Genomic DNA, 21,536 nt, shown 5'->3' on the forward strand with positions numbered 1-21,536 from the left:
CATTTAACTGGACACTCTCCTGCCTCATCCTCCTGAGTGCTGGGGTGACCAGTGTGCCATGATATTCAGCATGGCTTTCTTTCATCTGCGTTCATGGAGTCTTTCTTAGCAGCTTGATGACCTGACACTCAGAGCGTGGCATAGCCACACTGCGTGCTCTTGGTGACCCCGACTCACCTTTACCCAGTCTCAGTTCATCTTCCCTAACAACCGCCCATGCTGCCCAATTCCTTCCATGGCAGCAGGCACACCAGTGTCCTGGCTTGTGCTCCTACAAAGAATCCGTCGCTGCCCTGTTTCTAAGATGAGGAAGCCAAGGCCCCGGTCCATAAGGCCTCTTGCCCAAGATAGGGGTTACTACAAAGCAAAGGCTGGCCCTGAACTGGGGCACCCAGTAGCAGGCACCAAGCCCTAGCCATGGTAAAACTGATAATGCTTCCCTCCCAGGACCAAGGCCCAGACTAAATGAAAGAACTGCGTGCCAAGTGCCTGGCATGAAGTGGGCCCAAATAAACCTTGGTCCCCTCTGCTTCTGGCCAGAACCACTTCCCCATCTCCTGGGACTCCCACTCCCTAATCCCAGCCATCCTCACGAAGGGCAGCTGAACCACTGCCCAAGTGTAGTGGTCCAAGATTGAAGATACAGTGTCTATTTAAAAAGCCCTTTGGATTTAAATTGAACAACCCCCCCTCCCTTTTAATCTCCACGCTTTTAACGGCTCACTTCATGGACATTAATTTTAATGGGACGATTATTGCCCTGTTTGGAAGCCTGCCCCTTGAAATGCTGGACTCACAAGGTGGCACTGCTTTGGCTCCCAGCAGCTTGGATTTTTTTTTTTAAAGCAGAGAGAGTGCAGCTTTGGCTGTGGGGCCGAGAGGAGAGAAGAGAAGGAGGTTATGGGGAGATGGGGTCAAGGGGAGGACTCTGTCTCCCCGTCACTGAATTAGGGTTGTCAAAGGAACAGTGGGCTGCATTCCCGCCTGGATCCCGGCTAGCTTACCCCCGAAATAATTACACGGAAACTGTATTCTTTTAAACATTGCCAGGCCTATTAGCTCTAGCCTCTTATTGGTTAACTCTTACATATTGATTAAACCCATTTCTAATAATCTGTATGTCACTATGAGGTGGTGACTTACCGGGAAAGATTCAGCATGTCTGGCCTGGAAGCTTTACGGCAGCGGCTCTCTGACTCTGCCTGACTCTGCTTCTTTCTCCCAGCATTCTGTTCGGTCTACTCCACCTATCTAAATTCTATCCTATCAAAAGCCAAGGCAGTCTCTTTATTAACCAATGTAAGTAACATGTAGACAGATGACCGTCCTCCATCATAGGGTCTCTGAATTTTGCTCACACCAGTTACCCTGCTCCTCTTTGCACCTAGTGGCCTTTCAAAAATTTATTCCCCTCCCACTTTGTGTTTTCCCACATGCATGCACGTGTGTGTGTGTGTGCGCGCGCGCGCGTGCGTGTGCACCTGTGTGTGTGTACACACACACATGACACGGAGTACATGTGGAGGTCAGAGGACAATTTGCAAGAGTCCGTTCTTTCCTGCTGCCATGTGGGTCTCAGGGATTGAACTCCAGTTATCAGATGTGGTGGCAAGCACCCTTATCCACTGAACCCCAAGATGGGCCCTGTTGAAGTACCCATTTCTTTAACTAATTATGGGGTAGAGATGATATCACTATCAACCTCATAGGCTTAGGAATCTTGTAAACCACCCCCAAACCCCACTAGCATGGGGCCTAAGCATACTAGCTTCATTTAATAAAGGACCCATGGGGGCTGGAGAGATGGCTCAGAGGTTAAGAGCACTGGCTGCTCTTCCAGAGGTCCTGAGTTCAAGTCCCAGCAATCACATGGTGGCAGCTCACAACCATCCATGATGAGATCTGGTGCCTTCTTCTGGCCTCCAAGCATACATGCAGACAGAACACTGTATTTGTAATAAATAAATAAATAAATATTAAAAAAATAAAGGACCAGTGTAGTGATATTTCATTTGTATTTTAATAAATAAATATTGCCTGAAGGTCAGAGAGTAAAACAGTCACCATGGTCAGCCTAACAGATCAGGCAGTGGTGACAAACACCTTTAATCCCAGTAGCTACACTAATTTGCCATAGAAACCAGGCGGTAGTGGTGCACACCTTTAATCCCAGCCCTAGAGAGGATTATAAAATGGGAGGAGGCAGCTCTCAGTCAGTCTCATTCTGAGGACTCTGAAGGCAGGATTGTCATTTCAGACTGAGGTAGAGGTAAGGGCCAATGGCTGGCTGTTTGGCTTTTCTGACCTCCAGGTTGAATCCCAATATCTGTGTCTGGGTTTTTGTTAATTTTGTTACAGAGCCGGGCCTGACAACAGAGGCCTGTAATCCCTGCTACTCAGAAGGCAGAGGCAGAAGCATCGCTAGGACCTTTTTGGGCTACAGAGTGAATTCAAATTTAACCTGAGGAATTTAGTGAGACCCTGCCATGCTGGGTGTGTAGTGGGCAAATGCTTGTTGAGACAGACCGAGAAGCTGAATGAATGGCTGACTAGCTTATGAATAAATGAATGAATGAATGGCGGGTGGAATGAATGGCCATCTGACTGGGTAACTGATAATGACTGAGTGAGTGGATGAATGAATGAATGAATGAATGACTGGCTGAATCTCTGACTGACTGATTTGAATGAATGAAAACATTTTAGTTGGTCTTTTCCTCTTTTAATGTCCATGGGGGGGGGCGGGGGACTGGAGAGAGAGCTCAGTGGTCAAGCACGTTTGCTGCTCTTCAAGAAGATCCAGGTTTGGTTCCCAACACCCATATGTGACAGCTTATCACTCCCTGTAACTCCAGGTCCAGGGAATCCAATACCTTCCAGCTTCTGTGGACACCTGCACAAGTGTGGCATCTACTTCACACACACACACACACACACACACACACACAGAGAGAGAGAGAGAGAGAGAGAGAGAGAGAGAGAACATACAATGATGCACGTGAAAATGCTATAAACAATGACTTACGAATATGTGTGTGTGTGTGTGTGCGCGCGCGCATGTATGCATGTACATGCATGTATGTGTCTGGCTTAGACTATTCTCTTACCTCCTACAGAAACCAACACTGTTTTTACCGGAAAAGATTGTAGGCTTTTTTCTTTGATTAAAACGTGATTTACTCGCTCTGGTGTTTGAGAGCCAGGGACCTTTTCCTTGGGTGTTTTAATGCATGTGTCTGTGTACAGTGGTAAATGAAGGGACAGCTGTTGCCTCCCCAGACAGCTGTGTTTCCGGAAGACATTTGTCAATGCCAAGTCCACATCTCATGGCAGGAGGCAGCTCACGGCACCATGCTTTCTCTGCTTGAAGCCGGGGATGGCAGGGTGATAGGTTTAAATCTAGAAGCCAAAGGGACCTGGGTCATGGTGGTCATACTAAATTACAGCCGGCTGTCTTGGCAGTCTATCCTCTCTCTGGGCCTTGGATTTCCCATCTGTAGGTGGGGACGAAAACCCTGCTGTTAGGACGGCTGTGAGTACTATAGCCAAGAATTTCCGCAGGCAGTTCATGACGTGATTGACACTAAAGTTACTTGTGATCTTTGTAGATGTCTTAGAGTTAGTAAATATCCACCCGGGAAACAAAATAGGAACTGTGACCCAATCCCACTGAGAAAACAGGGAGAGACAGTTCTCAGGGAGCCCGGAACCTGGATTTCAGTTATTTCCAGGGGAATCCCTTCCATTTGACAGACCCAGAGCAGAATGGGTCTTGTCCTTCATGGGTATCCTGAGAAGACAGGGTAACTGTCTCCTGGGGCTTGCTAATGACCCCTCTGGTGCCTTCCCTAAGGGCCTTGTTGTTGAAAGTAAAGAGCTGGTGAATGGCCACAGCAGGGGAGGAAAAAATTAACCATCCCATAATTATAGTCTCACCACACAGATGAAGAGGGGTGAACCTGGTTTGCATAAAGCCTAATTCCTTGATTAGGAGTCAGGAGACAGGGGGCTGATTCAACTCCTGCCTCTGCTGTGAAAATTACACCTTATTGCACCCCCATTTAGGCAATAATCACCTCCCTGAGGTGGGACAGATTGCAGCGGACAAGGATGGAGGTGGGGGTGAAGGTGGCTGCCATGCCGTGATCCAGAGAGCCCAGGGACCCAACCAACAAGGTCCTCTCTAATCCCAACACCCATTTCTTTTTATTTTATTTTACTTTATTGAGCTATACATTTTTCTCTGCTCCCCTCCCTTTGTCTGCCCTCTCCTTGAACCCTCTCCCAAGGTCCCCATCCTCCCAACTTACTCAGGAGATCTTGTCTTTTTCTACTTCCCATGTAGATTAGATCCATGTATGCCTCTCTTAGGGTCCTCATTGTTGTCTAGGTTCTGGGATTGTGATTTGTAGGCTGGTTTCTTTGATTTGTGTTTAAAAACCTTACTTATGAGTGAGTACATATGATATTCGTCTTTCTGGGTCTGGATTACCTCACTTAATATGATGTTTTCTAGCTCCATCCATTTGCCTGCAAATTTCAAGATGTCGCTGTTTTTCTCTGCTGTGTAGTACTCCATTGTGTAAATGTACCGCATTTTTCTTATCCATTCTTTGGTCGAGGGGCATTTATGTTATTTCTAGGTCTGGCTATGACAAACAAAGCTGCTATGAACATAGTTGAGCACATATCCTTATGGCACAGTTGAGCATCCTTTGGATATACACCCAAAAGTGTATTGCTGGGTCTTGAGGTAGGTTGTTTCCTAATTTTTCTGAGAAATTGTCATACTGATATCCAAAGGGGCTGTACCAGTTTGCACTCCCACCAGCAATGCAGGAGTGTTACCTTAACCCCACATCCTTTCCAGTATAAGTTGTCATTAGTGTTTTTGATCTTGACCATTCTTACAGATGTAAGATGAAATCTCAGAGTTGTTTTGATTTGCATTTCTCTGATGACTAGGGATACTGAGCATTTCCTTAAGTGTCTTTCAGCCATTTTAGATTCCTTTGTTGAGAGTTCTCTGTTTAGGTCTGTACTCCATTTTTTAATTGGGTTATTTGTTCTTTTGATGACCAATTTCTTGAGTTCTTTGTTTATTTTAGTGGGGTTGGAGAAGATCTTTTCCCATTCTGTAGGCTGCCGTTTTGTCTTGTTGACCATGTCCTTTGCTTTACAGAAGCTTCTCAGTTTCAAGAGGTCCCATTTATTAATTGTTTCTCTCCGTGTCTGTGCTACTGAGGTTATATTTAGGAAGTGGTTCCCTGTGCCAGTGCATTCAAATGCACTTCCCACTTTCTCTTCTATAAGGTTCAGTGTGGCTAGCTTTATGTTGAAGTCTTTGATCCATTTGAACTTGACTTTTGTGCATGGTGATAGATATGGGTCTATTTTCATTCTTCTACATGTTGACATCCAGTTATGCCAACACCATTTGTTAAATATGCTCTATTTTTTCCATTTTATATCTTTTGTTTCTTTGTCAAAAATCAGGTGTTCCTAGGCCAACACCCCATTTCTAGATATTCACTCTAGCCCAATGCGGGCAGGTGTTTCCCGGACAGCGTCCCATCCTCAGACCTGAAGGGCTTATTGACATCTAGAGACAGCAGTCAGAACACCGTTGAACACCCCACTGTGCACACAGTACAAGCTTTCTGGCCGCAAATGTCAGTACACTGTATTCAAGAGTCTCCAGCCAGACAGGTTAGCTTCGCATGCGTGTGGGTCAAGAAGCAGGCTCACTGTCCAGTTCCAATCAGGCAGGGTTTTATTGTCCACTTGACAGCTCCAGACGAGGGCTTGGCGACGTACAGTCCACGTGCCCACCTGGCCTTTGCCCGCTCTTCCAGCAGCTTTAGTGCCCCGAGGCTGAGTGTGTGCATGAAGATTTCATCAAGGGGCCAGGTCAAGGGGCCAGGGCATACAGATGCTGCCACCGTGGCATCCTTTGTAAGTCTGTTTTCATCCCGATGACCCCACGTGGACCAAGATGGCAGTGGAGAGTGGGAGAGACGTGGGCAGATCCAAGGTACACATCAAAGATGGCTGTCAGGACTCTCAGGTGTGACAGGTGATGGAGGGGAAGGACCTGGTTCCTACTTGAAGCATCTGGCTGGTGACATTGCTTGCGGAGTCAGGAAAAATGCTGGACGAGGTTCCAGAGAATTCTGTTGGTAAGGAGGATGTGTGGGACAGCAAAAAGTTGGGATGACTTGGAATAAAAAAAAAAGAGAGAGAGAAAGAAAGGAAGAAAGAAACAAAGGAAGAAAGAAAAGGAAGGAAATAAGGAGGGGAGAGAGAGAGGAAGGAAGGAAGGAGGGAGGGCGGGAGAGAGGAAGGAAGGAAGGAAGGAAGGAAGGAAGGAAGGAAGGAAGGAAGGAAAGAAAGAAAGAAAGAAAGAAAGAAAGAAAGAAAGAAAGAAAGAAAGAAAGAAAGAAGAAAGAAAGAGGAAGAAAGAAAAGAATTCATGTCGGGGCTCTTGTTTCAGAGGAGGCCTAATCAATGTCTCAGTAATGCTGTTGACTCAGTAATAAGAGTATCTCCTTGCTGGAAGATTGCTCAGTAGTAAGAACGCTTGCTGTATAAGTATGAGAAACCAAGTTTCAGTATCTTGCACCCACTTAAAAAGCTGGATCTTGCCAGGTGGTGCTGGCACACACCTTTAACCCTAGCACTTGGGAGGCAGAGGCAGGTGGAGTTCTGTGAGTTTGAAGCCACTCAGGTCTACAGAGCAAGTTCCAGGACAGCCAGAACAGTTACACACAGAAACCCTGTCTCAAAAAAACAAATGAACAAAAGCTGAGTGTTGAGATTGGAGAGATGGCTCAGCTGTTATGAGTGCTTGCAGGGGATCAGACTTCAAGTCCCAGTGGCCCTGTCGAGAAGTCCACAGCTGCATTCAGTAACCAATGCTCCAAGGGATCCAACACCCTCTTCTAGCCCCCTTGGGCACCTGCATGCAATGTGCATACATACATACACACAGACACACATACGTATATGTAAGTAAAAATAAAATTTAAAATAACAACGTTATGAACGTCTGGGTGTGACTGTATACACCTATAAGCCCAGTGCTTGGTGGGAGCATGGGCAGGAGGCCTGATACTAGGTTTTGAGTGCTACCTGGATAAAAGGTACTTGCCCTTCCTCAGTGCATTGTCTGACTGGCCCGAGGATGGAGAGACAAAGGAAGCTGTGGGAAGGATAACGGCCATCTGTCAATCATCACACTGGGGCAGCAGTAGAAACTGAGCTGTGGTTCCCAGGGAAACACATAGATCAGCAGCGGGCACCGGAGAGCTCACTCACATGGGAGGTGCAAAGACTGCATTCCAAGAGCGCCCTCTGTGTTACAGTTCTCCAGAGGAACCAGACTCACAGGCTGTGTCTGTTTTAAAGAAGAGCGATTGAATTGGTTTGTGAGAGAGCCCTGGGAAATTTAACAATGACGCACGGTTCAGCCCGAGAAGCTGGATGCCTCGGCAGTTCCAGGCCAGTGCTGACGGCTGAAGCGTCGCTGGTATTGAGTCCGATGTGGAAGGCTGGAAAAGCTGGGGTCTGATTCAAGCAGGCAATGGCAGCAGCCACACTGGCTCAGAAAACAGCAGAAGGCTTGCATGCCCACTTCCTTTGGTTGTCTTGTTCATTGGAAGGATGTCCCCCCACTTACAGCAGCTCCTCTCTACCCCAGCCACTGTTTCACGTGTCAGTCTTATCGGGAAACAGCCCCACAGACACAGAGGTGTGCTTCACCAACCTAGATGACAACAAGATCTACCATCATTCTGCCTGTGGGGGACACTCTGTCTCCCCTATTTTAGGCACTTCTGGAAATCTCGCTGATTGCTATCCCCTTCCCCCAGCCCCAAGTCCTCCAACCAAGAGCTGGCCTTGTGGCTCAGGCTCCCAGCCTGGAGCGAACACCAGGACCATCTGGAGACTGCTGGGGTTGCAGGGGAGACTCCAGTCTGAGGAGGCTGCACAGAGAGCTAGCACCCAGTGGCTTCCTGGGTGGGTCGGGTCACGACTGAACTCCGTCCCAGCAGGTGGACTGCAGGTGGCCAGTGAACTCTGCAGAGATGGCTTCTGGGCTTCTGCAATGACAGCCATGGGCCAGACCTGAGTCTTGACATTTGCAGGTTCTCTCTATGCTTGGCTTTATCGGCCATCCTTCAACTGCAGCTCTTCTGTAAGTCAGCGAGACTTGGGGTGCATGTGCAGCATGGCCGGAGGTGGCCCACATAGCTCTATATGCATGGAGCCCTTGGTTGATGATGTCTCCATCTGCCAAGACTTATGGATCAGAGCCCTCCCTTCCTCCATCCCTCCTCCTCCCCTCTCTTCCTCTCCCCTTCCTTCTCCTCCTTTCTCCTGTTCTTCTCCTTTCATTCTTCTCCTCACTCCATGTTGTACCAGGCTGGGTTCAAACTTGCCATTCTCCTGCCTCAGACTTCTGAACGCTGGGATGCCAGGTGAGCCCTCACACCTGGCTTTGTTCTGTTCTTAGTACATCACTGACCATACACCAGCAGCCACAGTTCCATGCCCTGAGGTGGCTATGGAACCCAACAAGAACCGCTAAGTGACCAGGGACATGAGCAAGTCAAGGTGTAGCCCCTGAGGCAGTTGCTGAGTTGGACACTTGGGATGTCTTTGGAGAGGGTGTGGCTTTGCCTTTTACAGGTGACACACCTTGGGGCTGTTCAGGGTCTCCGAGGACAAGTGGGTTTTTAGTTCACCAGGAAAAGATGGGGCGTGTCTGTGTGCCAAGAAGAAACAAAAATGGACCCACAAAAGTCACAATCCCCAGGAGAAATCAGTTGCCCAGGACTGAGTTCCTTTTCGTACTTCAAAGAAGAAGTCCATCACGGAGAAACGTTACCCACTGTATATACCATTGGAGCAACCGGCTTTGGGCACAGGCAACCCGGCAATCTTTACGGTCAGCCACACATAATATCGCTTACTGTTTGCCCCAGGGCATCTTTCCTGCCTTGGTATGGGTGTCCATGGCGACCCATTTACTGCTATCCGGGTCTGATGTGGGAGGCTGACCTTCTCTGATGAGGGAGGAGAATCCCTGGGTAGCTGCTTCCGGCTCTTATCACGGACGACACTTCTGAGCTGTATTCTTCAGGCATCCTTGTAGGCACTAATGGGATGGAGCTCTCTTCGCTCACGGTAGGACCCACTCAAGATTGCTCCTTGGGCCAGTCATTCCCTCTTCTGGTAGCCACATTATCAAATGTACTAGCTTCTCAAAGGCCGCCCCCCACTCCCCCAGGCTCTGCCTTCTGGAAACATCAGGATATGTACCACAATGTACAGATGATCAAGAACTCAGGCTTGGAACTGTAATCCCAGCTTTTGGGAGTCTGAGGCAGGAGGATTCCCATGAGTTCAAGGCTAACTTGGGCAATGTGGTTCCATACCACCTGGGCTACAGAGTGAGCCTTTGTCTCAAAAATGACAACAATCACAAAGTCTTCATTTTTACCTTTGCTGGAGAGTTCTTCTGTTATGATTTAGGTGTGTATTCTTCATTCTAACACACACAAACACACACCAAACAACAATACCTAGCACTGTGAAGGGGAAGTGGGCACAAAGGCCCCCTCCTCATCCAGAAACCATTGGCAACTGATAGCTGCTGGGAACAGGAAAACCAATGTTCTCCAATGGCGTGACCCCGGGTACCAACCACACCCCCAGGACAGGCCACCCACTCAGGAATAGTGGACCAGCACAAACGGGCCCCTTCCATTTCGTTTCTGTTTGTGTGTGCATTGTGCTCTTTTTTGATTTTATATTAGCTTTTTTTTTCGAGAGAGAGAATATGAAGTGGGGGGTGTAGGGGCAGAGGATCTGGGAGAAGTTGGGGGAGAGAAAAGAGTATGACCAAAACATGTTGTATGAAAACATTTTAAAATAAATTTTTAAAAGACTCAAGATACGGGCTGGAGAGATGGCTCAGAGGTTAAGAGCACTGACTGCTCTGTCAGAGGTCTTGAATTCAGTTCCCATCAACCACATGGTGGCTCACAACCATCCTTAATGAGATCTGGTGCCCTCCTCTGGTATGCAGGCATACATGCAGGCAGAACGCTGAATACATAATAAATAACAAAATCTTTTTTTAAAAAAAGACTCGAGATAGGTTTTCTGGAAAAATATGACTTAAATTTTCTTCACAATGGAGATAGCAGTGTATTTTCATGGTTTGGACATGGTTTGAGTGTCACCCCCCACCCCAAACGCTAAGGTTTCCTGTGTTGACATTTAATCCCCATGTAGGTATTATGTGTGTGGAAACTTAACCTACTATGCTGTTTTGAGGTGGGCTTCAGGGAGGAGGCTACAATGAAGGCCATTAGGACGGGGACCCCATGATTTAATTCTGCTGACTAAATAAGGAAACCAAGAGATGCCCACAGACTCACAGGCCTCATCTCTGCCATGTCAGAGGAGGGTATTGTATCCCCTGGGCTGTGGGTGGCAGGAATTGAACTCAGGTCCTTTGGGAGAGCAGCCAGTGCTTTTAAACACCGACCCATCTCTCCAGAGTCAGGATTACATCTTCTTCTCTTAAAGTAATACTCAGGCATTTCCTATTGCTTGGCTCACATTATTCTCACACTCCACAGAGCTGCCATGTCCCAGGTGCTGTTCCCAGTGCCAAAAATGAAGCAATAAGATCTTGCCTCTGGGGCTGGAGAGAAGGCTCAGTGGTTAAGAGCATTGTCTGCTCTTTCAAAGGTCCTGAGTTCAATTCCCAGCAAACCACATGGTGGCTCACAACCATCTGTAATGAGGTCTGGTGCCCTCTTCTGGCCCGCAGACATACACATAGACAGAATATTGTATAATAAATAAATATATATTTTTTAAAAAGATCCTGCCTCTGGTTCTCATGGAGCTGGCATTCTGGATCTTTCTTCTATTTGATCCAGGTAGATTGTTGCTAATGTTCTTTATTATTGACACCTCTTGATGTTCTTTTTATTTGTTGATGTGACTTTCTTAGAATAAATCCTTGGAAGTAAAGTTGCTGAAAGAAGCAGACGTCTGGAGAAGAGTGTGGTGAAATGTCCTTTTCCGTCAGTCTGTCCACCTCCAATCGGCTTGGTGGAACTTACTCTTCTTTTTTTAATATTTATTTATTTATTATGTATACAATATTCTGTCTATGTGTATGTCTGCGGGCCAGAAGAGGGCACCAGACCTCATTACAGATGGTTGTGAGCCACCATGTGGTTGCTGGGAATTGAACTCAGGACCTTTGGAAGAACAGGCAATGCTCTTAACCGCTGAGTCATCTCTCCAGCCCCCTTCTTCTTCTTCTTCTTCTTCTTCTTTTTTTTTTTTTTAAAAGGATTTACTTGTGTTTTTTAAAAATGTGTCTCTATACGTGTATGCACATTTATGTCCACTGAGTGCATTAGGTGCCCCTGAAGGCCAGAGGGCATTTGATCCCCTGGAGCTGGAGTTACAGGCAGGTGTGAGCAACCTGACATGGGTCCTGGGAATCTGAGTTCTCTGGAGGAGTCATGAGTGTTTTACTCTCTGAGTGACCTCTACAGCTCCATGACCCTGTTGCTGTTTTCACTGCAGGCGAAAACAAATAAACGTGGTAGAGAAAGCCATCCACTGTCCTACTTGGCTTAGATGTGGGCTGGGTGACTTAATGGTTAACTGAGTCAGCATCCTCTAGAATCCACAAACAAACAAACAAACAAACACCCTCGTAGAACCCTGGGTCTGCAAATTACCAGTCATGTGTTTTGGGACATATTTTTCAAGTCTTTATTCTTGGGTTTTCTCATCCATAAAGAGTTCCCATGCATCCCATTACCAGCTTCCAGTCTGAGAGCCGATTATCTTCAAGGGAATGGAGGCAGCACTGGCTGATTGTGCTAATATAAAGTCGCCGACAACTGTGTTATGTGTTGTGATACGTGATGCTGGCGGATGAGCAGAGGGGAGACATGATGGATCCAGAACGCGGATAAGAGTAGGCAAGTTGTGAGTTGAGAGATGGGACATTTCTAGTGGGTTCTCAGCAGCTCAAAGTGAGAGGAAGTCCTCGAGGAGCCCAGGGAAGGGGCTGGGTGTTACTGCAAGAAACAACCCCCACTGGTTTCATTTTCAAAGGTGCCTCGAGACAGCGTCGGTCTCGCTACAAGTGAGCAAACACATTAGACTCCAGAGGCCAGAGCCCCGTCAATGCCTGCTAGTCTCACTAACCCCACCACACACTGGACGTTTAGAACAGAACATTGCTCACAGCCAAGCTTGCCTGCAAGGCCACATGCCTGATGCGCTTTAAAATAAGGAGGTTGTAAAATGTAGACATGACCCACCCATGGCTTTTGTTTGAAGAAAGATGATGGAAGTAACAGACGGAAAGGTAAGACCCAGATGACGTAGGATGAGGAGAGGGAGGAGAGGGAGGAGAGGGAGGAGAAGGAGGAGAGGGAGGAGAGGGAGGAGAGGGAGGGGCTTGCTTGCATTCAGGCTTCAAGCCTTTGCATTCAGTCAGACGTCCAGCCATGCAAAGCAGTAATCAGCAGGGCTAAGTTTCCAGTGCTCTTATTATGGAGTGAGGGTCACTGTCTCTCACCATTATCGAAGTGGGGATGACATCCAATGCCATATCAACGTAAAAACAATGTTTACCTCAAAGGGTGACATAGCTTATTCTGGAGCCAAGCAGGAGTGATTGTGGTGTGAGAACCGCCTTCTGAGGCCAGGGAAGGCTGAGGGTGGCGGGAGGCTGTGTGTTGGGGGGAGAGACTGTGAAGAGTGGAGGGCAGATGAGAGACTTCGTCCGCCAGTACACAGGTGCGAAGCGATTATTAAATAAAACTCGGGAGTCAGATATTAGGGTAAAAATCGATTGATCAGAGAAGCGGTGGTGAACTGACCAGTGACCTCCTCTCTCTCCCCTTCCTCGATCCAAAAGGGCCCTTGAATCTTTCTAAGCTCCTCCCTCTTGTGCCTCTCTATATGTCCTGAGTACCCCAAAACCTCTACGGCTAGTTCTAGTCAGCTCAAAACTAGCTCACCCTCTGAATCAAGGTAAACTTTATTGACAGTCTTGACAGCCCTTGACAGTGGCGGAGTGCGATCAAAATATCCCCCAGCACAGGTGGCAGGCAAGCTAGCAAGTTAGTTATCCGCAGGCATCCAGCAGACACACTGGTGTCCCCAGGCCACACACAAACTGGCACGCAAGGCTACAGACTGGTACACAGGCACACACAGAGGTAGGACACAGGCCTCCAGACCAACTCACAGGTCTACAGACACACAGGCTAACTTGTGAAGGTTCAAGCCTCTAACTCAGGCTGTATTAACACAGAGCCCATACAAAAGTGGCACTCTGCCAGACGCGGTTGTATGAAAGATGACGTCATTGTTTACTTTTGAGTTCCAAGGACATCCAATGCCAGCCATTTTGTGCTGACTCAGTGTGCTCCCCACCATGCCCAGCCCTTGTTATCTGGTCCACATTAACACCATGTTGTCAAAACATAAACTGACCCTTTAGGTCACCCAAATTCTATGCTCCAATGCGGTAGAGGTTTCATGAAAAGAGCAAAGAAAATATGTAAAAAAAAATCAAGGCACATTTAACATACATTGTTGGAAGTATCAGCTAGGACGTTGCAGCAAGGTGGGGATACCTCTGTTGAAGGCCTCAGATGCTATCTGATGACGTTCTGATCTCTGGGGTTGGGAGAAAATAGGAGCTAAGCTAATATATCGAAAGGTTTCACCTGACAATCGAGACCCAGAGGTGAGAAAGGAATGGCTAAGAAGAGGGTTGGTGATAGCCCAAGACAAACAATAATTAGGCTATGGACTTGCAACATTCCAACCTCCCCACACTCACTGAAGTTCTGACCAGCTAATCAACCTTTAGTGGAAAATTCAGCGGAAAGTGGGCTTTCCAGAAATTTCCTTCACAGATACTTCCCCACCTTACTGCCTTTAGATGTGTGGTTCTGGAAATCTCTGATGTTTTCCTGTGGCTGATTTTTCTCTTTATTAGCCATTATTAGCTTAAATGACATCTCATTAGAGAGCCCAGGACTTTATGCCTATCCTTAATCACTAATTGGCCCCTTCCTGTGTCAATCACTTTGGTAATTCTTATTTTTCTACATAACCTTTCCCATAGATTCAGACATTAACATTAAAATATATATTTACCTCCGTTTTACTTGAATTTGGGTGTGTTGTGTGTAGATATGAATGTTTACTTTAAGTTGAGCTGGCTCAGCAGAAAGGGGTGCTTACTACCAAGACTGACGACTTGAGTTCGATCCCTGAGACCCACATGGCAGAAAGAAAGAACCGACACGCCTCTGAGTCTTTCTCTACACACACACACACACACACACACACACACAATAATAAAATACAAAAAAGTACTTAAAAAATAAATGCTATCTTTGCAATATGTATATAGCAGTCATTTAAAGCAGGTTTGCTGGATGAAGGAAAAGTGCTTCTTTGGTGCAACGGTGGCAAAAACCAGGGATGCCAGAGCGGAGGGGCGTGGCCGCCCGGAACCCAAGAGCCGCATTCCCGAAAGTTTCCGGCCAGCGGCGGACACTTCCTGCGGATGGACGGTCCGCTAACAGCTGGCGGCCCCTGGCTGACGCGTAGGCCCGGGAACGTCAAGCATGGACGACCAGGGCCTGGAGGAATTCCGCCGGCGCTGGCAGGAGGAGTTGGCCCTGTCGCAGGCGCAGAGGCGGCGGCGGCGGCCCGAGGCCGGGGAGCGGCGGCCACGGAGGCCCGAGGCGGGGGCGCGCGGTGAGCAGGCCTCGGGGTACCTGGCGCTGGCGCAGGGTCTGCTGGAGGGTGCGGGCCGACCCCCGGCGCCCAGACCCGGCCGTGCCGACAGGAGGGACGCGAGCAGCCGCTCTCGCTCACCCCCGGACCGCGACGCCGCGGAGCCTGAGCCTCTGGTGGACCAGCTCATCCGCGACTTGGTGAGTGGCCGGGGCAAGATGACTTTCCCTGTGACCCATCCTACGGAGGTGCCGACGCGGTCACATCAGGGACTTTGTACACCCAGGACGCCCCCGGAAGCATTGGATCTCCCCTGGGAGTTTTGCCTGCAAACATTTTTGGGTGTTGACAGTAGGTGTGTGCGTGCACTTGGCTTGCAGGAGGGAACAGCAATGCTCAGAACAGAGTTCCCTAAAAGAGATTCCTACCACAAAGTGTTACTAAAACAAAACAACAAACAAATCCAACAAAACTTCTTTTAGAAGAAACGAAAGTACTACGACTAAGAAGAATCCTTTGGTTAATATCCTTAGGAGGTTTTTAGCCTTTGGAGGGCAGCCTCGGAGAATCAGGAAGCTTTTATACCAGCATCTTTTACCAAGTTGGGAGAATCAAATCAAGACCCCCCTGGCAAGGATCCATGGCTCCCAGGTTAAGAGTTAGGCCAGAACAGAAGGCTTTAATGGCCTCATTCAAACCAGGTTAAAAGAAAATTTCTGCAGTGTTCCAGTAGGGAATACTTTCCTGTAAGTGAAAGTTGTTTAGAGCAATGATGGACTAGAACTGGCGAGATGGCTTGGTAGGTAAGAGCCTGCAGACTGCTCGTCCGGAGTTGGGTTCCTAGGTAGTACCCGTGTCAGGTGACTCACAACCTCCTGTGTCTCCAGTTTCTGGAGATCTGATGTCTCTGGCTTCCAGGGTCACTTGCACACGAGTACAACCCCTCATGCAGACACACATGTACACATTATTTTTTAAAAATGGATAATGTTATGCAATGGACAGTTTTATTTAAATGACACCAATAGCTTTTATTTTGAGTTTCAATCCGTTCCCCTTTAAATCAAGTGTCCAGTCTTGTGCTCTGCCTTGCTTCTAAAATGGCCATGATATTAGGTAGATGCCTAATGAAGGATCTCAGAGGCAACATTTTCAGCAGTCTCCCCAGGATTACCCCAGCTGATACATTCTGGGGATTGCGTGGATCCCTGTGTTATGACATGTCCAGGTGAACTTTGAGCTGGTCTACTTTGAGGCTTTAGTGACTTGTAGGTTCCTGGGTCCTCTCAGACCTGCTAAATCAGCAGCCCAGGGAAGGAGGACCACGTCTAATGTTTGAGAACCTGTGGAGGTTAAGATAGTCTCAGCTGCATAGCCATTGTTGGACCCTGTCCTGGCTAGTTTTGTGTCAATGTGACACAAGCTAGAGTTACTGGAGAGGAATGAGCCTCAATTGAGGAACGACCTTCATAGGATTAAGCTGTAGGCAAACCTGTAGGGCATTTTCTTAATGAGTGATTGATGGGGGAGGGCCCAGCTCACTGTGGGTGGGAACACTCTTGGGCTGGTGGTCAAGCCAGTAAGCAGCACCCCTCCATGGCCTCTGCATCAGCTCCTGCCCCCAGGTTCCTGTCCTGACTTCCTGCAGTGATGGACTACAATATGGAAGTGTAATCCAAATAAACTAAACTAAGATAGACCCTAAATCCCATCCACAAGACTTTCCAGGCCTCACACTCCAACAGCATCCCCAAAACAAAAATAAAGTGTCCTAAAACGGAAGGGGTCTACCCAGGGGGAAAGTCCAGGGCATAGCGAGTCTTACATTTCCTATGGAGTTGGCAAAAGCCTGACCTGTGTCCTGTCCCTGGACCCCCGCCTTTTCAGAAGTTCCTCATTAGGTACTGTTAGGGGCTCTTTTGAGCAGCAGCCAACACTCCAGTTGGTGACACCGTGGAGTAAAGAGGCAGTAAGTCATGTGCTTAGGTGACTGGAGTTACGGGAGGTTGAGCCACCTACATGGGTGTTAGGCATCGGACTCGGGTCCTCTAGAAGAGTAGACTTTGCTTTTTTAAAAAAAAAAAGATTTATTTATTATATATACATGCCTGCACACCAGAAGAGGGCACCAGATTTCATTGTAGATGGTTGTGAGCCACCATGTGGTTGCTGGGAATTGAACTCAGGTCCTCTGGAAGAGCAGCCAGTGCTCTTAATGTCTGAGGAGTCTCTCCAGCCCCAGACTCTGCTCTTGACCATGACGGTGTTACTGTGTAACTCAGACTGGCGTCAAACTAACTCTCTCTCTCTCTCTTTCTCTCTTTCTCACTTTCTCTCTCTCTCTCTCTGTGTATTTTGAGAGAGAGAGAGAGAGAGGAGAAAGGGATCTTGCAGCTGTCTATTTCTTTCTCTGCTCACCTTCTCTGGGGTCACAGGCATATGTCCTCATGCTTGCAAGGCAAATGCTTTCTTTACTGACTGAGCCATTGCCCCATCCCTGGCCTTGAGCTTTTGATCTTCCTGCCTCCACCTCTTGAGTACTGTAGTTGAAGCCTGAGCTTGGTGCTTGCTGTCCAATGGTTTAGAGACAGTAGCTTTGTTGTTCCTAACAGCCTGTTCTCATAGCCATTTTCAGGGCTACTTGGCTTTTAAGGGACAGTGAGCTCATCCTGTACCTTCAGTCTAAGAAATGACAATAATATTCATTTAAAAGCCTCGGATGCCTGTGGCAATCCCACAGTGCACGGGAGTCACATGGGCAACTGAGCAGGGGTTGGGGCCTCGACTGTAGTTCATTAGGGGCTTTGCTTCACGTCTTACCAGATGGTTTGTGATGACTTGTTTAATGGTGGCAACCAGAATTAAATGGGTAGTATAGGATTTTTTCCTCAACTGTCCAGTTCTCTATATTTAAGCAAGGTTGATATACGATCTGAATAAAACAGTCCTCTGTTCCATATTTGCTGGTCAAAGTACACATCCTATCAAGCAGCCTTTTTTTTAAGCAGGGTGTCTTAGTTACTGCTATACATCACTGTGAAGAGACACCGTGACCAAGGCAACTCTTAGAAAAAAAAAAAGATTTAATTGGAGCTTGCTTACGGCTTTAGAAGATTAGTCCATGATCATCATGATAGGAAATAGTTAGGTCTGGTGCTGGAGCGTTGGCTGAGAGCTTTATAACCTGGTTTGCAGGCAGTAGGCAGAGGGAGAATGAGAAACTGGGCTTTTGAAACCTCAAAGCCTACCCCTTACCTCCTCCTACAAAGCCATACCAACTAATCCTTCCCAAACAGTTCTGCTACCTGGGGACTGAGTATTCACGCATATGAGCCTGTGGGGGACATTCTCATCCAAACCTCCACACAGGGTGTCACTCTGAAGACCAGGCTAGCTTCTCACTCAAATCTTCACAGTTCTGGGACCAAACATGTGGGAGGAAGTGCTTTGGCTGTTTGTCTGACTGGTTTGTTTGTTTGTTTTCATCAAATACATGTTAGGGTTGTGCTTTTGTCAGTGTAATTGTCTGTTGGGAAAATTGTCTTTTGACATTTTGTTATTAGTCACACTTTGAAATGTACGATGTTAACTGCAGAGCTCAATGCTTTCTCTAGAATGTGCAGACACATGAAACACCTGATCAGAGGACTAGCTTCCTAGCCGGTCGGCACCACGTCTCTCGCTGTGTTCTCTTCCACGATGGCCTTGCCACTCACTCCACTCTGACATCTCTGCAGTGGCATCACAGCTTCACTCTGGTTTGGGTTCTTGTGCAGAACATTATGGATAAGTGGGTCCTGACTCGTGGACCTGATGTTGCTGTCATCCAACACTGATAACTGTGGGTCGTTGGTTTAGTTACTTTGGGGTTTGGGAGGGTAGTGCTGCTGGGAACATTTGTTTGTCTTTTGGGATGCATAAAGTTTTTCTTGGTTATTTGCTCAGGAATAGAATTACGGGGTTGTAGACATGCAGGTCATAGTAACAGCAGTTTACCCCTCAAACTTGCCATTTCTGCTTATTAGTAACGGATATAGCAAAAGTAGCAATGTTGTTAGTGCCAGCACTGCAAGGCAAGCTCTGTCCCACAGGATCTGCCCTATCGCGTGCACACTTTCCACTAATCCTGGAAAGGAAGGTGGAGCTCCCCGGGACTCCCCGAACCCACAGGCTGATGCAGCTGAGTCAATGCACACTGGGGCTGGTTCTGCCTCCTGCCCCACCCTACACCTTTACAGCTCTGTCAGACTGGCACCTCCAGGGTTTTGTCTGGTAGACTGTCCTTGAGTGTACTGCAGCTCAGGGTGATCTTGGACTTCTGATTCTCCAGCTTCTGCTTCCCCCTATGCTGGAATTACAGTGTTTTGGCACCGTGGGGTCAACTCAGGGCTCTTTAGGCAAGCACTGTTCCGAGCTACGTTCCCAGGCCACTGTCTTGTTTTTGAGCCGTCTTCACTGCACTCTTGCTAGTGTGAGTGTAACAAAGAGAAGTGTTGCCATCCACTGGCACAGCCGCATCAGAGTGTCTCTGGTTGGACAGAGGCCAGAACCTATGATGGACAAGAGCAGCTGCAGTGAGACTGTGACGTGCCTTTTATGAAGCCTTGCCTTCTTATGCGAGGCTTTTAGCCACAGCACTTAACCATCTTGCTTTGGGAGTGGCTTGTGAATACCTGCCCTGGCAGCTGGCAGTTTTGGGTAGACCAGTACAAGGGATGGCATACCCCGGTCAGGATTCCAGAGCTGTAGATAACCGTCTTTTATGTCCCTCTCCTTGGGGACAGTGTGGTGTTTTAGTTACGCTTATGGAAGTTTCAGGCTTATGACAGCCAGTTGCTTGGTTGCATTTTATAGAGGTGGTGTATCACATCAGACTGACAAAGACACAGATGTCCAACTGACACTGACCTAGAAACACCCATTGGGATCTTTTGATCCCGGTAATAATTCCAGGAGGTGCTGCTCATTCTGGGCACTGGCGTAACTCAGCTGGGACCTCTCCCATCTGCCCTGCTTATCTGCTGACTTTCTCCACAGTGGGCTGTCCCTTCTTGAGAGGATGGCTACAGCAGCTGCAGCTGCATGTCCTGCCAGGGTAGCAGTGCTGGGAGACACAGCATGTGCTAAGCTGGATGCAGCTGAAGCCGTGTTCTTATTGGTCCAGACTGTGTCATCTGGAGCCAATTACTGATTGAGATTTGTCCAGATTTGTGTCCAGTGGTGTTCATCTGACAGGTCTGCACTCATTGTTGAGCTAGGGCAGGGAAATCGGTCGTGCCCAGAGTGGACTCTGCCTCGGCCTCGCCCACTTCATGATTGGTGGAATGATGTTAGTTCAGGCAGGCCAGGCCCTGAGTTCAGATTCAGACCCTGCTGCTGCCTAGTTGCTTCCCTCATGGTGTGCTGAATTCATTGTCAGTGGAACTGGACTGATTCCCCTGCCTCTGCTGTCCTTTACCTTCCTGCTGAGGCTCTTTAATTCCATCTGCTATGCTAGTGCTCTCTGATCTCTTCAGCCCAATTTTTTTTTTCTTCTAACTAAAATGTTCTTATCAGTGCCACTGATTTAAAAAATGTTTTTATGAACTAGCAGACCTCTGTGTGGGCCGTGATCTATGTGTATATTTACTAAAACAAATTTGAATGTCTTTACTGGGAGGTTCTTTTCCTTGAAGCTATATGGGCTTTACCCATCCATCCATCCATCCATCTGTATATCCATCCATATATCGATTCCTCAGTCCACAGTTCATTAAGTGGTGTGTAAGCCCCACACACTATTCTAAGTGCTGAGGGCAATAGTGAACAAGACAAAGCCAGTCCTGTTTGGGGACAGACACTTGCCAGGTAAGCAAGTGCTCTGGAGAGAAGAAAAATTAGGCAGAGTGGAGAGTGTCTGAGGAGAGGGGCTTCGTCTTACCCAGCGTTGCCCTGCCCGGCTTTCTGGAAGGTTGAGCAGCTGCAGAGGAGTGGGGGAGGGGCTAGACAGAGAGTGGTGCAGTGACTTCCTCTGAGAACCGGGTGGTCACATGGGCCATACCCTGCACTTGCTTTAATGCTTGCAATTCTTTCTTTTTTCTTTCATTTTTTTTTTAAATGATGTGTGTCTTTCTGAATGCCAGCTTGTGCATGGTGCCAGCAGAGGCACTGGATTCCCTGGAGCTGGAGTTGTAGGAGGTTGTGAGCTATCTGACATAGGTACTGGCAATTGAACTCAGGTTCTCTGCAAGAGCGGTAACTGCTCTTAACCTCTGAGCTATCTATCCAGCCCCTGCAATTCATTCATTCATTCATTCATCCTCCTTTCCTCCCTCTCTCCCTCCTTCCCTCCCTCCCTTCTTTCCTTTCTGTGTTTCTGTCTCTGCCTCCCTCCCTCCCTCCCTTCCTCCCTTCCTCCCTCCCTTCTTTTCTTTTTGAAGCCAGTGTAGTTGGAATTTTCTTTGGGCTGCCAACCAGCTCCCAAATAAAGACACAAATACTTATTATTAATTACGAATGCTGGGTCTTATTAGGCTTGTCCCACCAGCTCTTTTAGCTAAACCTGTTTCCTTCATCTGTATTTGTCTTGAGGTTTTTTACCTTTCATTCTGTGTGTCCTACTTTCCTGCTTCCTCCTGCCTGGCTATCTGGCTCCTGGCACCTCCCCCTGCCCCCAGCCGAAATTCCTGCTCCTGCCTACTCTCCTCTCCTAGAAGTCTCCCAACTATACCTTCTCCGTCGCTGCT

At 47.8% G+C, this 21,536-nt stretch overlaps 1 protein-coding gene across 1 annotated transcript in view; it reads left to right on the forward strand.

The window, feature by feature from the left end:
- The first annotated feature begins 14,632 nt into the window (after positions 1–14,632).
- Fbxw8 (F-box and WD repeat domain containing 8) overlaps positions 14,633–21,536 on the forward strand; it is a 99,371-nt gene continuing 92,467 nt past the window's right edge. The window contains exon 1 of the mRNA XM_085681279.2: positions 14,633–15,011. Within this exon, the coding sequence (XP_085537405.1) occupies positions 14,700–15,011 (312 nt within the window). The 5' untranslated portion in view covers positions 14,633–14,699. The remainder of the gene's footprint in view (positions 15,012–21,536) is intronic.

This window comes from Myodes glareolus, chromosome 2 (assembly GCF_982192425.1).
Source record: "Myodes glareolus chromosome 2, mMyoGla1.1, whole genome shotgun sequence".
In the NCBI taxonomy this organism is placed as follows: Eukaryota; Metazoa; Chordata; class Mammalia; order Rodentia; family Cricetidae; genus Myodes; species Myodes glareolus.